The 18,682-nt window shown below is 39.1% G+C and overlaps 1 protein-coding gene across 20 annotated transcripts in view; it reads left to right on the top strand.

Annotated features, from left to right (window-relative positions):
* SCEL (sciellin) overlaps positions 1–18,682 on the top strand; it is a 108,122-nt gene that overhangs the window by 41,538 nt on the left and 47,902 nt on the right. For 19 of the 20 annotated variants that reach the window (XM_036296533.1, XM_036296531.1, XM_036296530.1 and 16 more), the window contains 3 exons: positions 13,274–13,354; positions 15,554–15,619; positions 17,529–17,588. In XM_036296533.1, the coding sequence (XP_036152426.1) occupies positions 13,274–13,354; positions 15,554–15,619; positions 17,529–17,588 (207 nt within the window). The remainder of the gene's footprint in view (positions 1–13,273; positions 13,355–15,553; positions 15,620–17,528; positions 17,589–18,682) is intronic. The other variant, XM_036296529.1, reaches the window with a different exon arrangement.

The raw sequence follows: 18,682 nt of genomic DNA, 5'->3' as shown, positions 1-18,682 counted from the left end.
TAAATCATAGCCAAAGAAAAAAGCAATTTCCTAAAATAAGTATCACTTTATGTATGATATACATAGTTTTCCAATGAAAGGGTTAAGAACTGTCTGATCAAATAAAATTCTGGAGATAAGAATTAAATATCTTTGAAAGCTTCTTGCCCCCTTCTTGATAAAACAAGATTAAAGAGATAAGTTGTAATTCATGTCGGTGAGACATAGCATGTAAAGTTTGGAACTTAAATGAAACCTCTTTTAGCTGATTTTTAGGGTAGCTCCTTGGTCATCAGGAGATAAATGTTCTCTGACCTCCTCTTCCTTCTCTTGCTGAGAAGGGAAACAATCAGCATAGTGCTTTGAATGACCAACCTATGTCAACACTATTATTTTCTCTGAAATCTTCTATCCAAGGCCATCAGAACCTGTAATTTTTTTTTTCATTTTAATGAAGACTGAAACAAGATTTTAGCTGTTCTTCATTACATTCATCTGTCTCTCTTCCTACCTCTCTGATCAAACCCCTGCTTCACAGTTTTTCTCCCTTTTCCACATTCAAATCCCTTTCATCTTAAAATAGTGTTTCCTAAAATTGAATAGCCCAATCTTACAAAAAAAGGTAAAAACCCACAAAGTTCTCAGAATGGTTAATGCTACTTTCCATCTCCATTTTCTGGTTCCTACCACTATTAGTTCATGGAAATATCTCTCCCAGCTCATTAGTGATCTTGCTGATAAATTCTTTTTGACCTCTCAGTCCCTGTGACTCCTTGACCTTTCAAAAGGCACCACTGGCCATTCCTGCCTTTATTGCAGTCTCTCTCCTTGTTTTTTTTTAGAAATATCCCCCTTCCGCCCCCCCCTACCCCCCCCCCCGCCCCCTCCACACACACACTCTCTTGGGTTTTATTTCTCTAGCTGTTCTTTCTCAGGCCCCTTTACTGCCTCATCATCCTCCGCCAAGCATGGCATGCTGATGTTCCTAAAGGCTCAAAGTTGTTCTTCTCTTCTGAGTCTGTGCCCTGTCCTTCTATAGCATCTTCCATGCCCAGGGCTGTAATGGCCATTTGTTTGCTCTCAACTCCATCATTTATATCCATTTCATACCTATCTGAGTTACCTTGGGTGGCCAACGGCCTACTCGACACCTTCACTTCAATATCTGAAAAGCACTGCACTCAACATGTTCAGAATGAAACTCACAGTTCTCCACACCAACCTGGTTCTCTATGTCAGCCAGGCAATGCCACTGAAAATTTGAAGTTATTTTTTACACCCTTCCATTCTTAACCCCCAATGTTCAGTCCACCAGCAAGTCCTGTCGTTTGACTTCTGAATGCCTCTTGAACCTATATACCTCTTTCCATTTCCAGCATCACGTCCCTCCTGGACCACAACTGCAGCTACCTAAGTGTTCTCCCTCCTTCACACTGATACGCACTTCCCTGATCACTTCTCTACACAGTTGCCAGAGTGATATCTATTTTTTAAAAATTGGAACATATCCCGCTCCTAAATAAAAATTGTGACCTTTTATTATTCTTAGAATAAAGACACAAATCCTTAGCCTTGACTGCCAGCTCAGACCCTCATAACTCCCCCGTGCTCTCTGTTCCAACCTTCCATAGACCCTTCATGCATCAGGTTTCCTCTGCCTGGAATGCAAGGGGGGCAGTTGAGCTCTTGTGGCCATGTTTTAATCTGATCCCAAAATGTCACTTTGGACTTATCTCTGTTGTGTTCTCTCTGCTCTGCACTAACGCAGGCACAGGTGATAGCAGCTTCTTTTCCTTGCTTTGTCCAAATACCACTTGCATAAGATTTTAAAAAGGATGTGGGATTGTGGGAGTGGTAGTAATGCATTGTAGAAGCCCAGGCCAAACTACGTAAAATGCTACATTACAAATCCCTATTTGTAAGTTCTTTGGCCACCTCTGCTATTGGTCCTTTCTCATTGGCTGACATTTCTCTGTAGGCATGACCCTGTTGCTAGTCTGCTCAGTAGCCCTTCACTTCTTCTTTCTTCCATCTCTCTTCTCCTCATTTTCATCCTCCTCTCTTCTTCTCTCTCCCCCTCACCCAATTCCTACAAGTTACTTATGCCCAGTAGTTTAGGTCTCTGTATGCTATGCCAGGCTATCTTCACAGAATCTTATCCTCATAACTAAACATAATCTTATACTCACTCTTTGGGAGGCACTCTATGCTGCCTTTAAAAGTAAAATTATTTTTGATGTCACAATAATATAAACATCCAGTCACATACACTTAAAACATCAAAACTGTCAGTGACCTCTCTATCTCCCTTACTACCTTTATTCAGTCATTGTAGTTCCAGGGATGTGCTGATCAAGGAAAAAAATGTGACCACCTGGGGGCAGTAGCACACTATAGGCTTCATTCTGATGGTGTTTTGACAGGTTGTCATGGGGAGGAAGTGACTGACAGCATGAGATTTGGAGAGGGGGAGGGTTGGTCAAAGATGAGGCTTACATGTTTAGGTAACCCCACTCAGTAGCATAGTGGGAGCTCCACCGGGTAAGAGCAGCTTGGGTTCTTTTATAACTCCAAAATTTGGATAATATTTGGTTGCACAAGTAACCATAACACAGGATCAACTGTGGGATCATAAGAAAAACATCAACATTTTCTGGGAACTCTGATATGGTAAGGAGAGCTTCTAACAAGGGATTCAGGAAAAGGTCCTGAAAGAAGTAGGGGTGAGGGGAGGCAGGAGAGAAATTACACAATGCCAGGCTTTCAATCCCAGAGTGATTTGAAGGATAGTGATGTCACCAGTCAGTGTAGGAAGAGATAGGAGCATAATGAGAAGCACACAGTTGGTCTTATGAAGCTGCATGAGCATTGAGTGTAGCAGGTAGAGCCTGGGATACTGGAAGGATATATTTGTGGAGGTAATTTCCAAGCAGTGAGAAATGGGAGAGATGCTCACACAAGAGGTTGGCCAGAGATTTGATTTGAGAATGAGCCCCCAATTTTAAATATGGTATCTTCAGAGTGAAGTTACGTATGGATAAAATATTAAACAGGAAGAGAATGAAATTTGAACGTTGATGTGTGTCTAGACATGGGGTGGTAGAGGAGGAACCGGAAAGCAAGACCTTAACTAGGGCAAGTACGTGGCAGAGGTGCAGTGCAATGAGAGGCAGCCAAAAGCAGCCCAGTCTTCACATTTTTACTTCCTCCACATGGCTTTCTCAGTCCAAGGGGTGGTCTTTGTAATCTGAATTCAGAAAGCTTATGGTCTGCAATCTTCACTTGGCAATTCATTGTGGATGACCTTTAAACATTACTTGCTTTTGTGGTATACTCATTGACTAGATAGCATCATCTTATAATCCTTTGAATCATCAATAAGTTTATCTATAGTAATTTGTTGATAAGTACATAGTGGTTAATTACTTTTAATATTTCTTAGTATATATAAGATAAAGAATTTCCCTCAACCCATTATCAGATTTGTCTCTTTGTAGTTAGGCTTGATTCTGTGTGCTTAAGTTATGATGACTGTTTAAACATAGCTCTCACCCTGGTCTGTTTGGCTCCATGGTCAGAGTGTCAGCCTGTGGACCAAAGGGTCATCGGCTTGATTCCTGGTCAAGGGCATGTACCTCGGTTTCAGGTTCGATCCCACTCTGTCAGGGAGGGAGTGGGAGGCAACCAATCAATGTGTATCTCTCACATCAAGGTTTCTCTCTCTCTCTCTCTCTCTCTCTCTCTCTCTCTCTCTCTCTCTCTCTCTCTCTCCTCCCCTGCTCCTCCCTACCTTCCACTCTATCTAAAAATCAATGGGAAAAAATATCCTCAGGTAAGGATTAAAAAGGATAATAATAAAATACACATAGTTCTCTTGTTCTCTCTATCCACTGTGTGTCTGTCTCTCTTTCTTCCCCCAAACACTTATTGAGCTCTGACTGTGTGCTAAGAAAGACCTTTGCTAGAATTCAGGAATGCAGAGGTATTTAAACCCAGTCCCTTTTTCAAGAAATTCAAAGTCCATGGGGGAGTCAGTTTGAGCCAGGAGTACTAAAGATGAAGCCTGTCCCCAACCGAGTGGCTCCATGTGCTTTGTCTAAGCACAAAGGCTGAGACAGCCACAGGATATGTGGCAGCACGGGGAGGGAAGCAATGGGGGGTGTGTTTGAGGTGCAGTAGGGTCCAAAGAGGAGATGATGGAAGTAAACCTTAAAAATGGATAAGAGTAAGCCAGATGCAGAGAAGAGGGGAGGACAGAGCTATTCCAAGCAACAAGGAGAGGAGCGAAGATTCTCATGTCAGAATGCATGCTATGTATGTATGTGTATACGTGCATGCATGTGTCTATTTGTGTGTGCAGAGCTATGGGATTTCTATCCAGGACACCTTCTCTGCATTCATCCTTTATCAGTTGTATTTAGCAGTAGCAGGAAATCCAGTAATTCAAAATATGATGTCATGCGGAACAATGTTATTTAGTATAAGAAATTATGGAGACATACTCATTTATAATTTGTAATAAGGTCCGGTACCTTTTCAGAATATCATTTCTGTTTTAAGAGTTAATGTTTTGTTGTTATGTGATTTCAGCTCTGACTATGCGCTAGAGATTGTGAAATATATATATATATATATAAAAGAAAGCACAAATATAATCATTATGCAAAATTATTAGAAGGTCAGAGCCAGTGAGAGTTTTTCCTTTCCCACTTTTTTGCATTTGAAGATTTATTAAAAGGCCAGACACCAAAACTGTTAATCACTAATCATTAGTATATGTCTTAACTTTCAAGTTCTTAAACCTTTTCTCACCTTCGAGTCCTTCAGGAGTGATAACATTCGCCAGGCTTGATCCAATAGAATGGATAGTAGGTGTCATTCATGAGAAATGCTTACTTGCCTCACAATGAAATATGGAAACAAGATTACTGGAAAGTTGATGTTGAAGTTGCTTCTGATTTCAGAACCTACCTTTCAATATTAGTATTCTGCTTATAGCAAATTCAATGCTTCTGACTATGCACTTAGTTGACTTAGAAACTCAGTGGTTAAATGCCACATGAAGCCCTTGGAAGTTAAATTAAGGTAGTTGCTTACCAGGCAGCATGAATGTTTATGATTGTTACCTAATGTTTAATGATTCAGAATTAACACAAAAGCCATCACCACCAGTAACAACAAAACAACAATGTGTTGTTGTTTTTTTTCTGAAATCATTTTCAAAGACAGAGAATAAAATACGTAATATCCGATAAAACAAATCATGGAGAAACACCTAGGAAAATGACCATATAGCTAAATGCCCGCTTGCTATGTTCTTTCATAATTTTTCATCCATATTTGTTTCAACCTCTTTTCCTTCAGTGGTTTTCACTTTCTGTTAGCTGATTGGTAGATTCTGAAAAAAGAAAATCCTGATTGAGAAGTGTGTTGCCATGGCAACCTTGCACTACAGTTATATTTTTTTGTCTGTTACTATAAATGGTAAGATGTAATCTATCTAATTATGCTGCAATGTTTTTAACTCTTTGGGTACAAAACCCCCTACAAAGTTTGCTGTCATGCAAAATAGAAACAATATATTTTAGTTTTACCTCAACAAAAATGTTTATATTAACTAGAATCTGCTTTGTAAAAATTAAGATTCTAATGCACTCAGTAAAATGTCTAAGTGCAGTGATTTTAAAATCTTATTTGAATGCCTAAAATGCCCATTCAAAACATTAAAAGACAAAAACAATGTTATCCTGAGTTAAGGGGTATCATTGTTAAAAGCGTTGTTCAAATAAAATGAGGAGGAAGCAGATTCACAATGTGGAAATGAAGGTCTGAATCTGGCAATCAGCTGCTTTTTCCTCAGTCCTGTGGGATCAACATAGACTGTCTCTGACCCCCTGACACTAGTTTTAATGAACTCATACATTCAAACAACAACAGACAGAAAACATCCCTGTTTCCCCTCAACCCAGATTCCCACTGCCCCTCCCTCCCATAGGGCCCAGGGCCGTCTCTACCTTCACAGGGAGCCCCCTGAAGTCTGACAAAGGAGGGAGCCTTCAGGATCAGAAACAGGGGCAAAGGGGAAGCTGTGAGAATCAGGGTTCCTTGGGGCAAGCTCTCTGCCCAAAACATCACCCTCCAAACCGCAACTCCCTCTGCCCCAGCCATAAAAACCAAACTCTTTCATTAAAAAGAATTATTTCATCATTTAGTATTGCCTAAAGGTTAACAGCTATAGATTATAAGTCTCACCTCAGTTACTAGCATGAACATCTCATAGGCTAAAGGGCTGTCTACTGTCATTCAAATCTTAGTGTCAATAACATAAATCAGGGTTTTTTCCTGCTAAAACTGGGCAGAATTGGAGCACATTGAGGGAATGGTGGTTTTGATTTTGTGGAGAGGAGGTGGCTTTGGAGCAAGTAGACCCTGGGAGGTTGGGAAGCCCGGACGTGGGTGGCAGGAGCATACTGTGACATAGGGACGGTACTTCCATGAGCCTTGGGGGAGCAGAGTGGTAATACCAGGTTGGGAGGTGGGATGCAAGGACCAATGTTTTACTTAGGACTGTCCTCATACTTGGCAAATGGAGGGCTCTTCTTCCTCTCATCTCTCTTCTCCCTCTTGGGCATGTGCAGAATGACATGTAAGTGGAATCACACAGTATATAGAACCTTTTGAATCTTCCTTTTTTCACATAGCATAATACATGTGAGATTCATCCATGCTGTTGCATGTATTAATAGTTCAGTCCTTTTCATTGCTAAATAGTATTCCATTGTACAGAGATACAAAATTCATTTATTTATTCACTAGTTGAAAGATATATATATATATATATTCCCCCAAAGATGCTTTAAATATTCACATACAGGTCTTCATATGACCGTATGTATTTATTTCTCTTGAATAAATGTCTACAGGTGGAATTGCTAGGTCATATACTGAGTATTTAATTTTATGAGAAACTGACAAACACTTTTTAAAGTGGCTGCACCATTCTGCATTCCCACAAGCAATGTAGGAGAGTTCACGTTTTTCACTTTCTAAACATCACTTAATATTGTCAGCTTAAAAAACATATTAACCATTCAAATAGGTGTGTAGTGTATCTCAGTGGCTTAAATTTGCATTTCCCTAGAGACTAGTGATGTTGAGCATCTTTTCATATGCTTATTTGTCATGTATACATCTTCTTCTGTGAAATATCTGTTCAAATTATTTATCTAATTTTTGATTGGTGCTTAGTTTACTTCTTGTTTACTTTTGAGATTTTTTTGGAAAAGGCGTTCTGTTTACAAGTTTTTTGTCAGGTATGTGATTAAAAAATATTTTTTCCCAAGTGTGCGGCTTGTATTTTCATCCTCTTAATGTCTTTTGCAAAGTTTTTAGTTTAATGAAGTCCAATTTATCAAGTTTTTTTTTAAATAAATTGTACTTTTGGTGCTATATCTAAGAACTCTGCCTACCCCATGATCACAAATATTTTTCTTCTAAAAGTTGTATAGTTGTATGTTTTACATGTAAGTCTATGACTCATTTCTAATAGACTCATTTTGAATGCTGAAAATGATTATAATTTCACCTGATAATCATTGAACTGTTCTAACTATGTCTTTGAGAAAGACATTTAAGGACCAAAAGATGCTATGACTTCACCAAGACTTAAAAATTTGTCTCTTTGAATCTACTGACCAGCTAAAAGGGTTATTAATGTTCTTATAGATCCAACATAAATGATACTAATTAAGATTTTATGAACCACAACAGCATCCACATACATTAGTAAAGTGCAGTATACAATGTGCAAGGTGCTTGGTCTACAGTAAGTAGTTGGGGCACCGTGGAACTGAGGACTCCTTACAATAACTCTGCCTATCCATAGTTGTGTAATGGTTGAAGCCATAGGTCTGGGCCAATCTTTTCCTTTTATGTATAAATAAGCAGAGTTTAGAGAGAATCAGTGCTCTTTCCAGGCATGCCCCGTTGCTCTGTTATGACTTATTGAAATGGCCACTTATTGAAATGGCCAAGTGAGACATCAGCAGCAATCATTCTTCTGAACATGCATGTTACAATCTCTAAGCTCGTTGACAGCATGGGCCACACTTTTCTTCGAATCACCAATTTTGCTTCAGACACTGCTGTGTGTCCTAACAGTATAACTGGGGTAACTGTGGAATAAGTACTTGTTGAGCTAATGATTTTTTCCTTGGGCAAGGAAATTATGCAAGACAACTTGTTATTAGATTTTCATTGGCAATACCTGAAGAATTTTGTTTGGATAGAGTATGACATAAAGAAAAAAATCATGGGATGTGACCTCAGAAAGAATAGAATGAAACCACTGACTGGCCATGTGATCCAGGGAAAATTACTCAACTTTTTGAGACTCACTGAGTAATAATAATAATGATAATAATAATAATACACACTCCACAGGATGGATTCAATAAAATAAAGTATACAAGAGCCTGGCAAATTGGCATGTTGCTAGAACTCATTAAATATAAGTTCCATATCCTTTGTCATCATTGGAATAAAAAATAAAATTTGTGGGATACAAAAGCTGTGCATAATGGAAAGTGAAAATGAAACTCATAATTAAATATTAGAGTCAATTGTTCTAGTTTCAATCTAGACCTGTGCTGTGATAATGGAAATATTCTTCACAAAGTCAGTTTTGAGCAGAAGTCACAGAGCTAAGCTTATTATTTAAAAACAACAACAGCACTATGAGAAGTGATCTCTGCAGTAGCACATGAAAAGGAAGTAACAGGAACAGTTTTACAATATTATTTCTATTAGCTCTCGTCCTTGCGCTACTATCGGCAAGTTTTCACATGTTTCTTGTGAGCGCTGCCATGTTATCCCTGAAAGTTATTCATTACAGTTGTAGCCTCTAATGTGTTGGCGTTGGTCCTGCAAAGGTCTTCTGGGACTGAGGGAAAGATAGAGGGGAGAGCCAGGGTCAATTAATCCAAGCTTAAACATATGTCTCCAAGTGGTATTCAAACAGGATCATTCTACATGAATGTCTCTTGTTTCCATCTCTTCAAAACATTCCAGGCCCTAGCTTCCTGCTTTGCTCTGGCATTTTAATCCCCCTGCTTGGCATCACCTCGAGCTCCTGGCATGGCTTGAATGATTTCTCTCATTTTCCCAGAGGGCTGGGGTTCTATCATCTGGGACTGTCATTGCAGAGATGCAAATGAAACCTCCTTTGAGGTGAATTGAAGTCAACGTGGCATCACCTAGCCTCTGCCCAGCAGGGGTGTAAATGCATCACCCTCAGAAATAAATATGCTCCCCAACTTTTCTTGGCTTTGACGACTACACACCCACCTTTTCTTTTCTTTCCTGGGTATGCTCCAAACCATCTTCACACTTGGCACTCATGTCTACTTCTCTACCCATCTCTGCCTCCCAGACACACCCAATCAGTATTTACCCCACTCTTTGGGGTCTTAGCTATTCCAAACTGGAAGAAACTTGGCTTTTCATCAATGACTTCTGGCATAAGCACCGTTTGGCATCATCCTTTTTTAATCCTCCTTTTCATCTTGTCGCCCTCTCCTGCCTATTCTCAGATATCCAGTGCCCTGTGTAGATCCATGGTTACCCAGGACTGACCATCTTCTTACCCCTATCCTTTACCCCTGGGAGAAAAGCGTATAATCAGCTAATCCACACAGGTACAATAAAGACACATGATCATGTGAGTGATATAAAATGATCCTCCAAACAGGGATATTTTTTGAGAAGATGATGGCAACACAAGTAAATTACTATCTAATTGTAAACTCTAACCCTGAGCCACAACGGGAAGCCATTTTTATGTAAATAGTTTTTCCCAGCATCTCATGTAACATAGTAACTCAGCTGAGCACCTGGCACCTGCTAGGTACCCAGGAGTGGAATCAACAATGGACTTCTTCTATGGTGCAGCTAAACTTGAAGATTTTGAAAGTTTCAGACCCCTCTTCAGTAGCCATTTCCTTCTTCACCAAATAGAAACTCATCTAATCACTCCTCTCATTCATTTCACACATCATTATTGGACATCCATGTCACACACAATTCTAGTATTTGAGATATAACTATCCTTTTAGGAGCTTTCAGTCCAGTGTGGAGACAGAAAATTATGTACAATTGAAAACATGATATGCTCTGTAAAGAGGGTGTGCTGTGAGAAACACAGGGATGTTCCCAACATAGCATTGGGTACCTCTAGAGACAGTAACACACAAGCCAAAGTCTGAAGGGCAAGGAGGAGGTATCCAGGAGAAAGGGAGAAGGCAATACTCCAGAGAGGAGCCAGAATATGGTGGTATGTAGGGGGTGAGGGGGATAGGAAATGCAAGTAATTGTCACAGGTTCAGTGTTGGGTTCCTGTGGGGTAAAAACAAAGACCATAGCACTAGGCATTTCTTGAGCACCTTCATCAGGCAGTGCTCTAATGTGTTCATGTCCTTCTCCTGGCTTCAGTGCCACCATCAACTCGAGAGTCAGGAAACCCACCATGCTCCACTCTCTGCTGCTCCACGGCCCATCACCCAGTCTTACTACCACACTCTGGGAGAAAGCTCTGGGACTAACTCAGCTATGGCTGCCACCCTTGTTAACATCATCTTGATCTCAAACCCTTCCACAGTGCCTCATGGATGTGCCATCCACTATCATCAAAACTTGCTGCTCTTTAAGCTAGTCTCTGACTGAATGGTCTCTCACTCCTCTGGGAGAACCCTGTTCCCACAGCCTTCCTCTCAGGGAGGACTGTTTTTCTCCTAACCCCACATGTCACGGGGCTCTGTTTGCTCCTCATTGCCACTTCCTATCAATTTTAACTCCCTCCTCCTTTGCACGCCTCATCTTCTTTGAGCCATGCCATTATGCACATCTCTTCCTCACACTGGAATTATCTGAAGGTATCTGAATCACTCTCTTCACTCCTTGAAGATTTTAGCACCAGGCTCATTGTCTCTCACAATCATGCCTCCTGTCATAATACTTGGTGATTTCCAAATCTATGACGGGGATCTTTTTCCACCCTGGCCTTTCATTTTCTTGACCCCTCCAATGATCTTGTCCTTGAGCATACCTGAGCCACCCATAGGTATTGCCCTTGTAGGTAACCACATACAGTATAAAATTTCAATTTCAAAGCTTTCTCTCTCTGGCTTCCACTTTCTGTCTGTCCAACTCCCACCTCTCCAGTTTTCTGATTCCAGAAATTTCTCACCCCCACCACAACCACCAATCCATTGATTTTATTATTCTTTCACAGTTTCTCCACCTCCCTCCATATCCATATTTCCCTCCATGTCCATCTCACGGTCCCTCTTTGTCATCACTTCCATGTGTACCCCTCCCCTCCCTTGCCACTATTCTTTTGTTGTACTTACATGTATGAATCCTAAACTTAGTTGAATCCAACTCTCTGTATATTCTCCCAAAGCAGCTTAATATGGCAAGATAAACCAGTGTTAACTAGCCTTATTTTAATTTTATGAGTACCAACCTCAGCTGAGCCATTGGTGCTGCCCAAGGAGCCGTTAAGAGGCAGTATGGGTTGGAAGGGCTCACGGAGCCAGATTTCCTGGTTCAGATTCCTCGTTTCTGCACCATCACATTTAGCCTCTTCATTGGATCATTCCCATCATCATATCTACCTACTCTAGTAACCTCCCTTGACCTTCATGTAGCTACGCATCTCTCACTTCTCTCTTCACTGAGAAACACCTCAATGTCACTACTTCCCATTTTCTCTTAAATCCATGCCTATAATGTTTTTTCACCACTGCTCCATCAAAACTGCTCTTATCAATTACCAATGACCACTATATTGCCCAAACCATGCTAACTCCCAGTCCTTGTTTTGTTTAATTTATCAATGGCATTTGGCATGGCCAGTTACTCCTTGAAACACTATTACTCCTTGATACCACACCCTCACATTTCTCCCGACACTCTTTTGCTGTTTTCCTCTCATATTCTTGACATCTAAAAATATTGCAGGGCCTAGGGTTCAACACTTGCCCACTTTCCATCTCTACTTACACTGATACCCTTGGTGGTTTTATCCAGTTTCAAGTATTAAACACTAACTGTAATTTGATCATGCCCATATTTATATGCTCTTCCATGGATGTTCTTGTGGCTCATTGAGCACTTCCTTCAGGTCTTGGCTCAGATTTTACTTCACAGAGAGGCCTTCCCAGGCCATTCTCTATAAAATACTATTTCTACCCCTTACTCTGTTCTATTTTTCTTTATAGCGCTTTTCCCATCTATCATATATTTATTTGTGTATTAAAAGCCTTTTGAGAACAGGGACATTGTCCACTCTGTAGAGTGTCTTGTACATAGAAAGCTACCAATAAATCTTTATTAACTAAAAACATGATTCCATTCAGTTCTGACAACACCCCAGCAGTCCTAGTAGAAGGGTTATTACAGATGAAGAAACTAAATCTGGTTAACTCATTGTCACACAGCTGACAGTTCAGGCAGCCTGGGTCTAGAGCCCACATGCTCACCTAGTGTGCTGCAGGAACCAGAGAGGTACACGAAGTCTAGATCACAAGGCTACTTTCAATAGGTATGGAATTATCTTGAGAATGATACGGACAATGGGATGTTTGTGGTGGTGAGGGGAGTGACATGCTCTGGGTAGGATGCTGACTCGATTCAAAACATGCACGTAATTTGCTGACTCCAATTCCTAGGTCATCCAGTCAGGCACTGTTGCAAAGTTTAGGCTGGCAGTATGTACATGCTTCCTAGCATCAAACTGGCCTGTACTAACAATATTTAAGGGAGATTTAGAAAAGAGTTTCAAATCAACGTTACCTTGAGGTCTGCGGAATTGAAAACCTTCCTTGCCATTTCTGTAGCAGCCTGATAGTTGACATAATTCCTAAAGGAGCTTATATATTAATACCCAAGAACCATTTACTATGCTCAGGTGCTGCTGACCCAAAATGCCATGACTTAAGCTAAGTAACCTAGCAAAATTTTAAGCTGTTTAAAAAACACACACATGTTTCAAACCATAGTTAAAGAAGATAAGACTTCAAAACATTTGATTATATATTTAAAGTATGTATAATTTAAATATTTGACTTCTTTAAAGTTTAGTGCTTTTTAGATTTGACCTTTCAGTTATCTCATGTATGGGAGGTTGTAACATGCATAAGATATTTTCATGTAGGTAACAAGTGCATTCAATTAATAGATGCTAAAATAGATCATGTTTCCATGGTGAAATGAACTGCTGTGTTCTGTTTTAAAGGGAACCAGGTGTTCACCCTCCAATACCGCCAAAGCCCAGTTCTCCTGTTTTATCTCCTAACCAGCTGAGACGGGATAATAGGTAAGACCTAGCACTCCAAAATTTCAGAAATGATGAAGTTCAAGGAAAATGAAAACAGTTGAATTGTCACCTGTTTTGTGTAAAGTATGGGTGTGTTTTGTGTGTACATTTATTGAAGAAACACTTGTAAAACTTTTTACTTTTGTTTGTCAACACAATTGTATGTTTATGTTTGCCTCTGAATACCTATGACCATTAATTGTCTTTGGAAATACAATTTCTAGATAGAAACTGAACAATCTCAATGTCCAGGCAGTGTTCATGCTCAGATGCCTTCTAATTTATGTAGTAGGAACCGATATGCAAGGAACCTCTCTCTCTCTCTCCTTTTTTCTCTCTCTCTCTTTCATAAATATACATGCCCACATATATATGGTTTATATTACATGCAAATATATATATTTGACACATATATGATTTATATTCAGTCATAGTTAGGTTTCCCATTAAGAACTACAATTTCTGATCAAAGATGTTTTTGAAATTTTGTGTTACTGCTCAAACCCTCCCTAGGTAAGAAATACCATTGGGTACTTTTTTAGTCTTATTTTAGCTAAGGAATTTGTAATTTACTTCAAAACTATCACTAATTTTGAAAAATGTTCTAATTAACTTGTCTCCAAATCAAGAATAAAAGACAGACGGCTTTTCCACTTTGAATCTCTGACACTCTGTAATTAGTACTGAGAAACAAATTCAGAGACCTGAACATCTTCCCATGTGTTCCTATTAAACTGTTTAATAAGCTCAAATCATTTTTCAAGAAGTACATTGCACATTTCCATTATTATTGTGAAACTTAAAAATGGTGTCTCAATTAAGACAATACATCAAATCCACTTCATTGCCTGCCTTTGATTCTTTTGTATTTTTGCTTTTTAATGGTGGTTTTTTTACAACGTGTAAGGCAATTCTAGAACTATTCCATAGTAAGAGGGTAGCTGCAGCTAGAAAATGCTAACTAGGCGACGAAGCTATGTAGCATTAAGTGTTCGGCCCATTGAGTTAAAAGCCCAGGTCTGAAATTCTCTCCAGTGATACTTCATAGGACCTTTGAAATGTTCTTAGAATAAGAGGATTCATTTTTTAATGAGTTAAGAGAATACATCTTCATTGAGTTAATGAAAAATATAGGCCATATTTATAACTTTTTATTTGTACAATGGTTATAATTATAGTCTTAAAAATAACTTCTCAAGCTTTTAATCTTACATTATTTTTCTTTTATAACGTTGAGAAATTAAATATTTATTTAAATAGCATTTTTAGGGAGATAACATAAATTGGATTTAGTACTCCTAAATTCTAATCTAAAATCAGCAACTCTAAAGTAGTGAACTTATGTAGATTCAAAAGAAGATACATTTCATGGGAATTGGTCTAATCCATTTTAAGTAGTCTAATTTATTTCTTCCACCAATGATCTTAAAAATAAAATTAGGACAACTTACATGCTTTAAGTCCTGATTACTTTAATCACAGCAAGATGATTTTAATGAAAGAATATGAAAGGGAAGTGTTTCCTATGTAATTAACACATGTCCTCAGGAGTACAAAAAAAAAGTTGAATACAGTTTCTTGAGAACAAGCAAGAATGTGTAAGTAGGTCAACAAGATACTGGGAAAAAGAGCAGAGAAAAACCTATATCATAAATTGTGACAGAACCTAGTATTGTAAAATTTAATTCTGTCAATTCAATGTGATCATTCTGGATATAGTGGGTATACTGGAAATTTAAAAATATTTCCCTTCATATCTGAGCAGTTATATTTCTTGATAGTATTCAAATGGAATATCTTTAAGAAAAAATTATCCCTCTGATGTCTAATAACAAAAAATGATTCTTAATATTTTATAATATTATATCATTATCTAAAAGAGATAAGTATGAAAATGCTTTATTGATGACTGAAAACTAAAATAAAACAAACATAAATGAATATATTTAGAATAGGTATTTCTATATCTACTCAGTGGTTTAAAATATATTAAGTGAGATAGATTGAATTGCAAAGTTAGTATATTAGACTCTATAATTTCAAATGGAATCTGCGGTTGAGTTCTAGAGAAGTTTGTAATCTCAAATAGTGTTCTAATACACTTTGATTTTTTGGACGTAAATGTTTTAATAACAATTTAAATCTTACAGAGAGGTGTTTTCTTACCTAACAAACATTATTTTAACTTTTAAAATACAGGCAGATTTGTCCACCTAAAGCAAGTGTATATACAGAAACCAACAGATCTGCTGAAAGAAATATAAGGTACAATGAACTATTCCTATGTCTATGCATTTGTAGAAATTATAAAGTATGCTGTATTAGAACACTTAAAAATACTAAGTAATCATCATATATAATAAGAGCCTAATATGCTAAGTATACGGTCAACCAGTCAACCGTTCAACCAATCAAAGCATAATATGCTAATGATATGCTAAGGTCCTGAACTGCTTGCTATGACATTCACTGACCACCAGGAGGCAGACAATCGACTGGTTGACCAGTCAGTCTGATGTGCACTGACCACCAGGGGGCAGATGCTCCAACTGGTAGGTTAGCTTGCTGCTGGGGTCAGGCCAATCGGGTGGGACATGTCCTGGATCCCTCCCGTGGTCCCTCCCTGGCTGGCCAACGGGTGATGTCGGTGAGCTGGTTTTGGCCTGATCCCACAGGGGGAGCGTTGCTCAGCCAGAAGCCAGGCTCATGGCTGGCGAGCACAGCAGCGGTGGCTGGCGGGAACCTCTCCTGCCTCTGCAATAGCATTAAGGATGTCTGACTGCCACGGGGAGTGGGCCTAAGCCATCATTCAGACATCCCCCGAGGGCTCCAGGACTGCAAGAGGGCACAGGCCAGGCTGAGGGACCCCCTCGTGCACTGGGCCTCTAGTTAATAATAAAATAATTAGTTTTCCAGCTGATTTCAATATAGTGGGAAATAAGTATTCTTATATGTACCTAAGAATTCTATTTATTTAATTTCTATTCTAAGATTTACATAAAGAAAGCAACCAAAATTGTCTGAATGTGATAACAGAATAAGATTAAACCCCTTAGACAGAAAACCATCTCTTCATGTCCCAAGGTTGGTGTTGTATAAATGAAAAGGTAGAAATCTAGTCATTCGATTGAGCTTGTTCTACAAAAGCTTTGCCCATGGCTGTATAAATAAGGTCACATCCAGCTCTACCTGCATCATCAGGAAGAGGCCCACAAACTGTATTGACAACTTTGGGAAAGGTTTCCCCAGGACAGTCCTGAATTATACCTGTTTCTTGCACATCTCTTCTAGTTTAGTATTTGTCTTAGATACACCATTATGACTTATTATTTAGAAAAAATGCTTTTTGAAATTAGCTCTTGAGCCAGTGCTATTTTATAGACCCATCAAGATGATAAGCCAATTTTCATTATTATAAGTTTACCATTTTAATCATTATGATAAACCAATTTTTCAGTCAAAACTTCTTTTTGAAACATACATCACACAGATACCTTACCTATGGGAAACATCGTGTTTCTCTAGTATCTAGTAACTTAAAGTGCAGCTCTACTTCAACATTTCCCAGACTGTGTCCCATGTGCCACCCGATGCTAATGCATGTTCTACAGAGGAAGGGTTCACTGGCCCAACACATTGAGGAAACACAGAGTTCTCTGACATAAGACTTCTCAAAGCCTGTAGTATGCATGTGTATCTTCTGAATCTCCAAAGGGGATTCTCCTTTGGAAGCCTGAGAAGACAGTGCCTCTTCACCTCATGTGAGGGATGAATCAATCCTCTGAATAGGCTGCTTAATGCTCCTTGGTTCCGGTAGAAAAAGTTCTGAACGCACTTCTGTGTTTACTTGTGCAGTTAACTGTGTTTTCTTTTCCACATCCTTCTTTTTAGGTATAGAACTTCAGCCAATTGCATCTTAGGAGACACTGTAGTTGTTTCAGTGAGCACTAGATGGCAGGACCAATGCCCAGGTGGACTGACAGAGTGGTGTGTGTGTGTGTGTACCATGAGCTGATATTATAGAACTATTTTGTTATTCAGTTAGACTCAATAATCTCTAAATATCACATGAACTATGGCTTTTTTCTCCTCACTGAGAACAGATGAGAAATGTTAGCTGCTTCAAGGGTAGCTCTACTGTCATTGACCTGTATTTACTTTTCATTGTTTGAAGTCGTCAGGATCTGGAGAACATCGTCAAAGTGGCTACTTCACTTCAGAGAACTGACAAGGGGTGAGATCTCAGAGCTTTGAGCTTGTTTTTTTTCTTCTCTTTATGTTTCAAAATGCTTTGCCAGTAACTTAAAGTTCCCAGTATAAGCAACATTCTGATGTTTGTAATATAATACAGAATATAAAAGAAGAAAGAATCAGTGGCTGTGGATGTGCTCCTGAAAAATTTGCTGATATTTATGGACACTTTTCTTCCTCTGCTTTCTCTTCTGGTGACAGTACACAGCCTAGTGACCTCAGCTTCCATGGTCTTGACCTCATTCCAAACCACCAGTCCTGTAATTATGTTGCTTGTCCGATCTCTTTATCTCTCTCCCAGCACTCCCATTTAGCATGTCCTAGGCCATATTCAACGTCCTTCCAAAAGAGGCTACTTCCCGACTTCTCCTCTGCTCTAATATTCATCTTTCTGGAATCATTCTTGATCTGTCCATGTCTTTTTCTCTCTATGTAACCAGACATATATGGATTAAATGTCTAAAGTATCCATCATGCCATCATGGCCTCACCCCTGTTCAAACTTTCATTGACTCCAGCACAGGTTATTAGAGTAGCTTGTCCAAATTTACTTACACTCCTCCAGTCTCTGCTCCCACTGCACCATGACTACTCATCATTCCTGCCAAAGTTCTTTTCCTAAGTTTCTGCTTGAACCATACTCCACTGGCCTCCCATTGCCCACTCAATCACATAAAACCTCATTCAAGGCCCTTGCTGAGCTGGCTCCAACCTAACATTCTAGAGTTATTTCTGACTTTACCCTTCCAGTTACCCTATATTCAATACCAAATTAAATTATTTCCTTCCTATAGTTTACAGATACTCTGCCATGTTTATGCCATTCTACCCATTTCCATCCTCAAGGTCACCATTTCCGTCCACCCAAGTCCTAGCTATTTTTCAAGATCCAGGTCAAATATCACCTCCTCTGGGAAGTCTTCCCTGAGTGATCTAGTGAAGTGTGACTTCTGCTTCTCTAAGCAATTAGAGCTCCACTATTTATATTTTATAACAACTAATCATACTTGGTGCTATTTTGTGTTATTTATATAAATGTCTCATCATCTCTATCAACTCTATCAGAGCGGATGTTTC

Source organism: Myotis myotis, unplaced genomic scaffold, assembly GCF_014108235.1.
Source record: "Myotis myotis isolate mMyoMyo1 unplaced genomic scaffold, mMyoMyo1.p scaffold_m19_p_3, whole genome shotgun sequence".
Classification (NCBI taxonomy): Eukaryota; Metazoa; Chordata; class Mammalia; order Chiroptera; family Vespertilionidae; genus Myotis; species Myotis myotis.
Note: the sequence above shows the minus strand (reverse complement) of the source record. Positions and strands in the feature narration are given on the sequence as shown.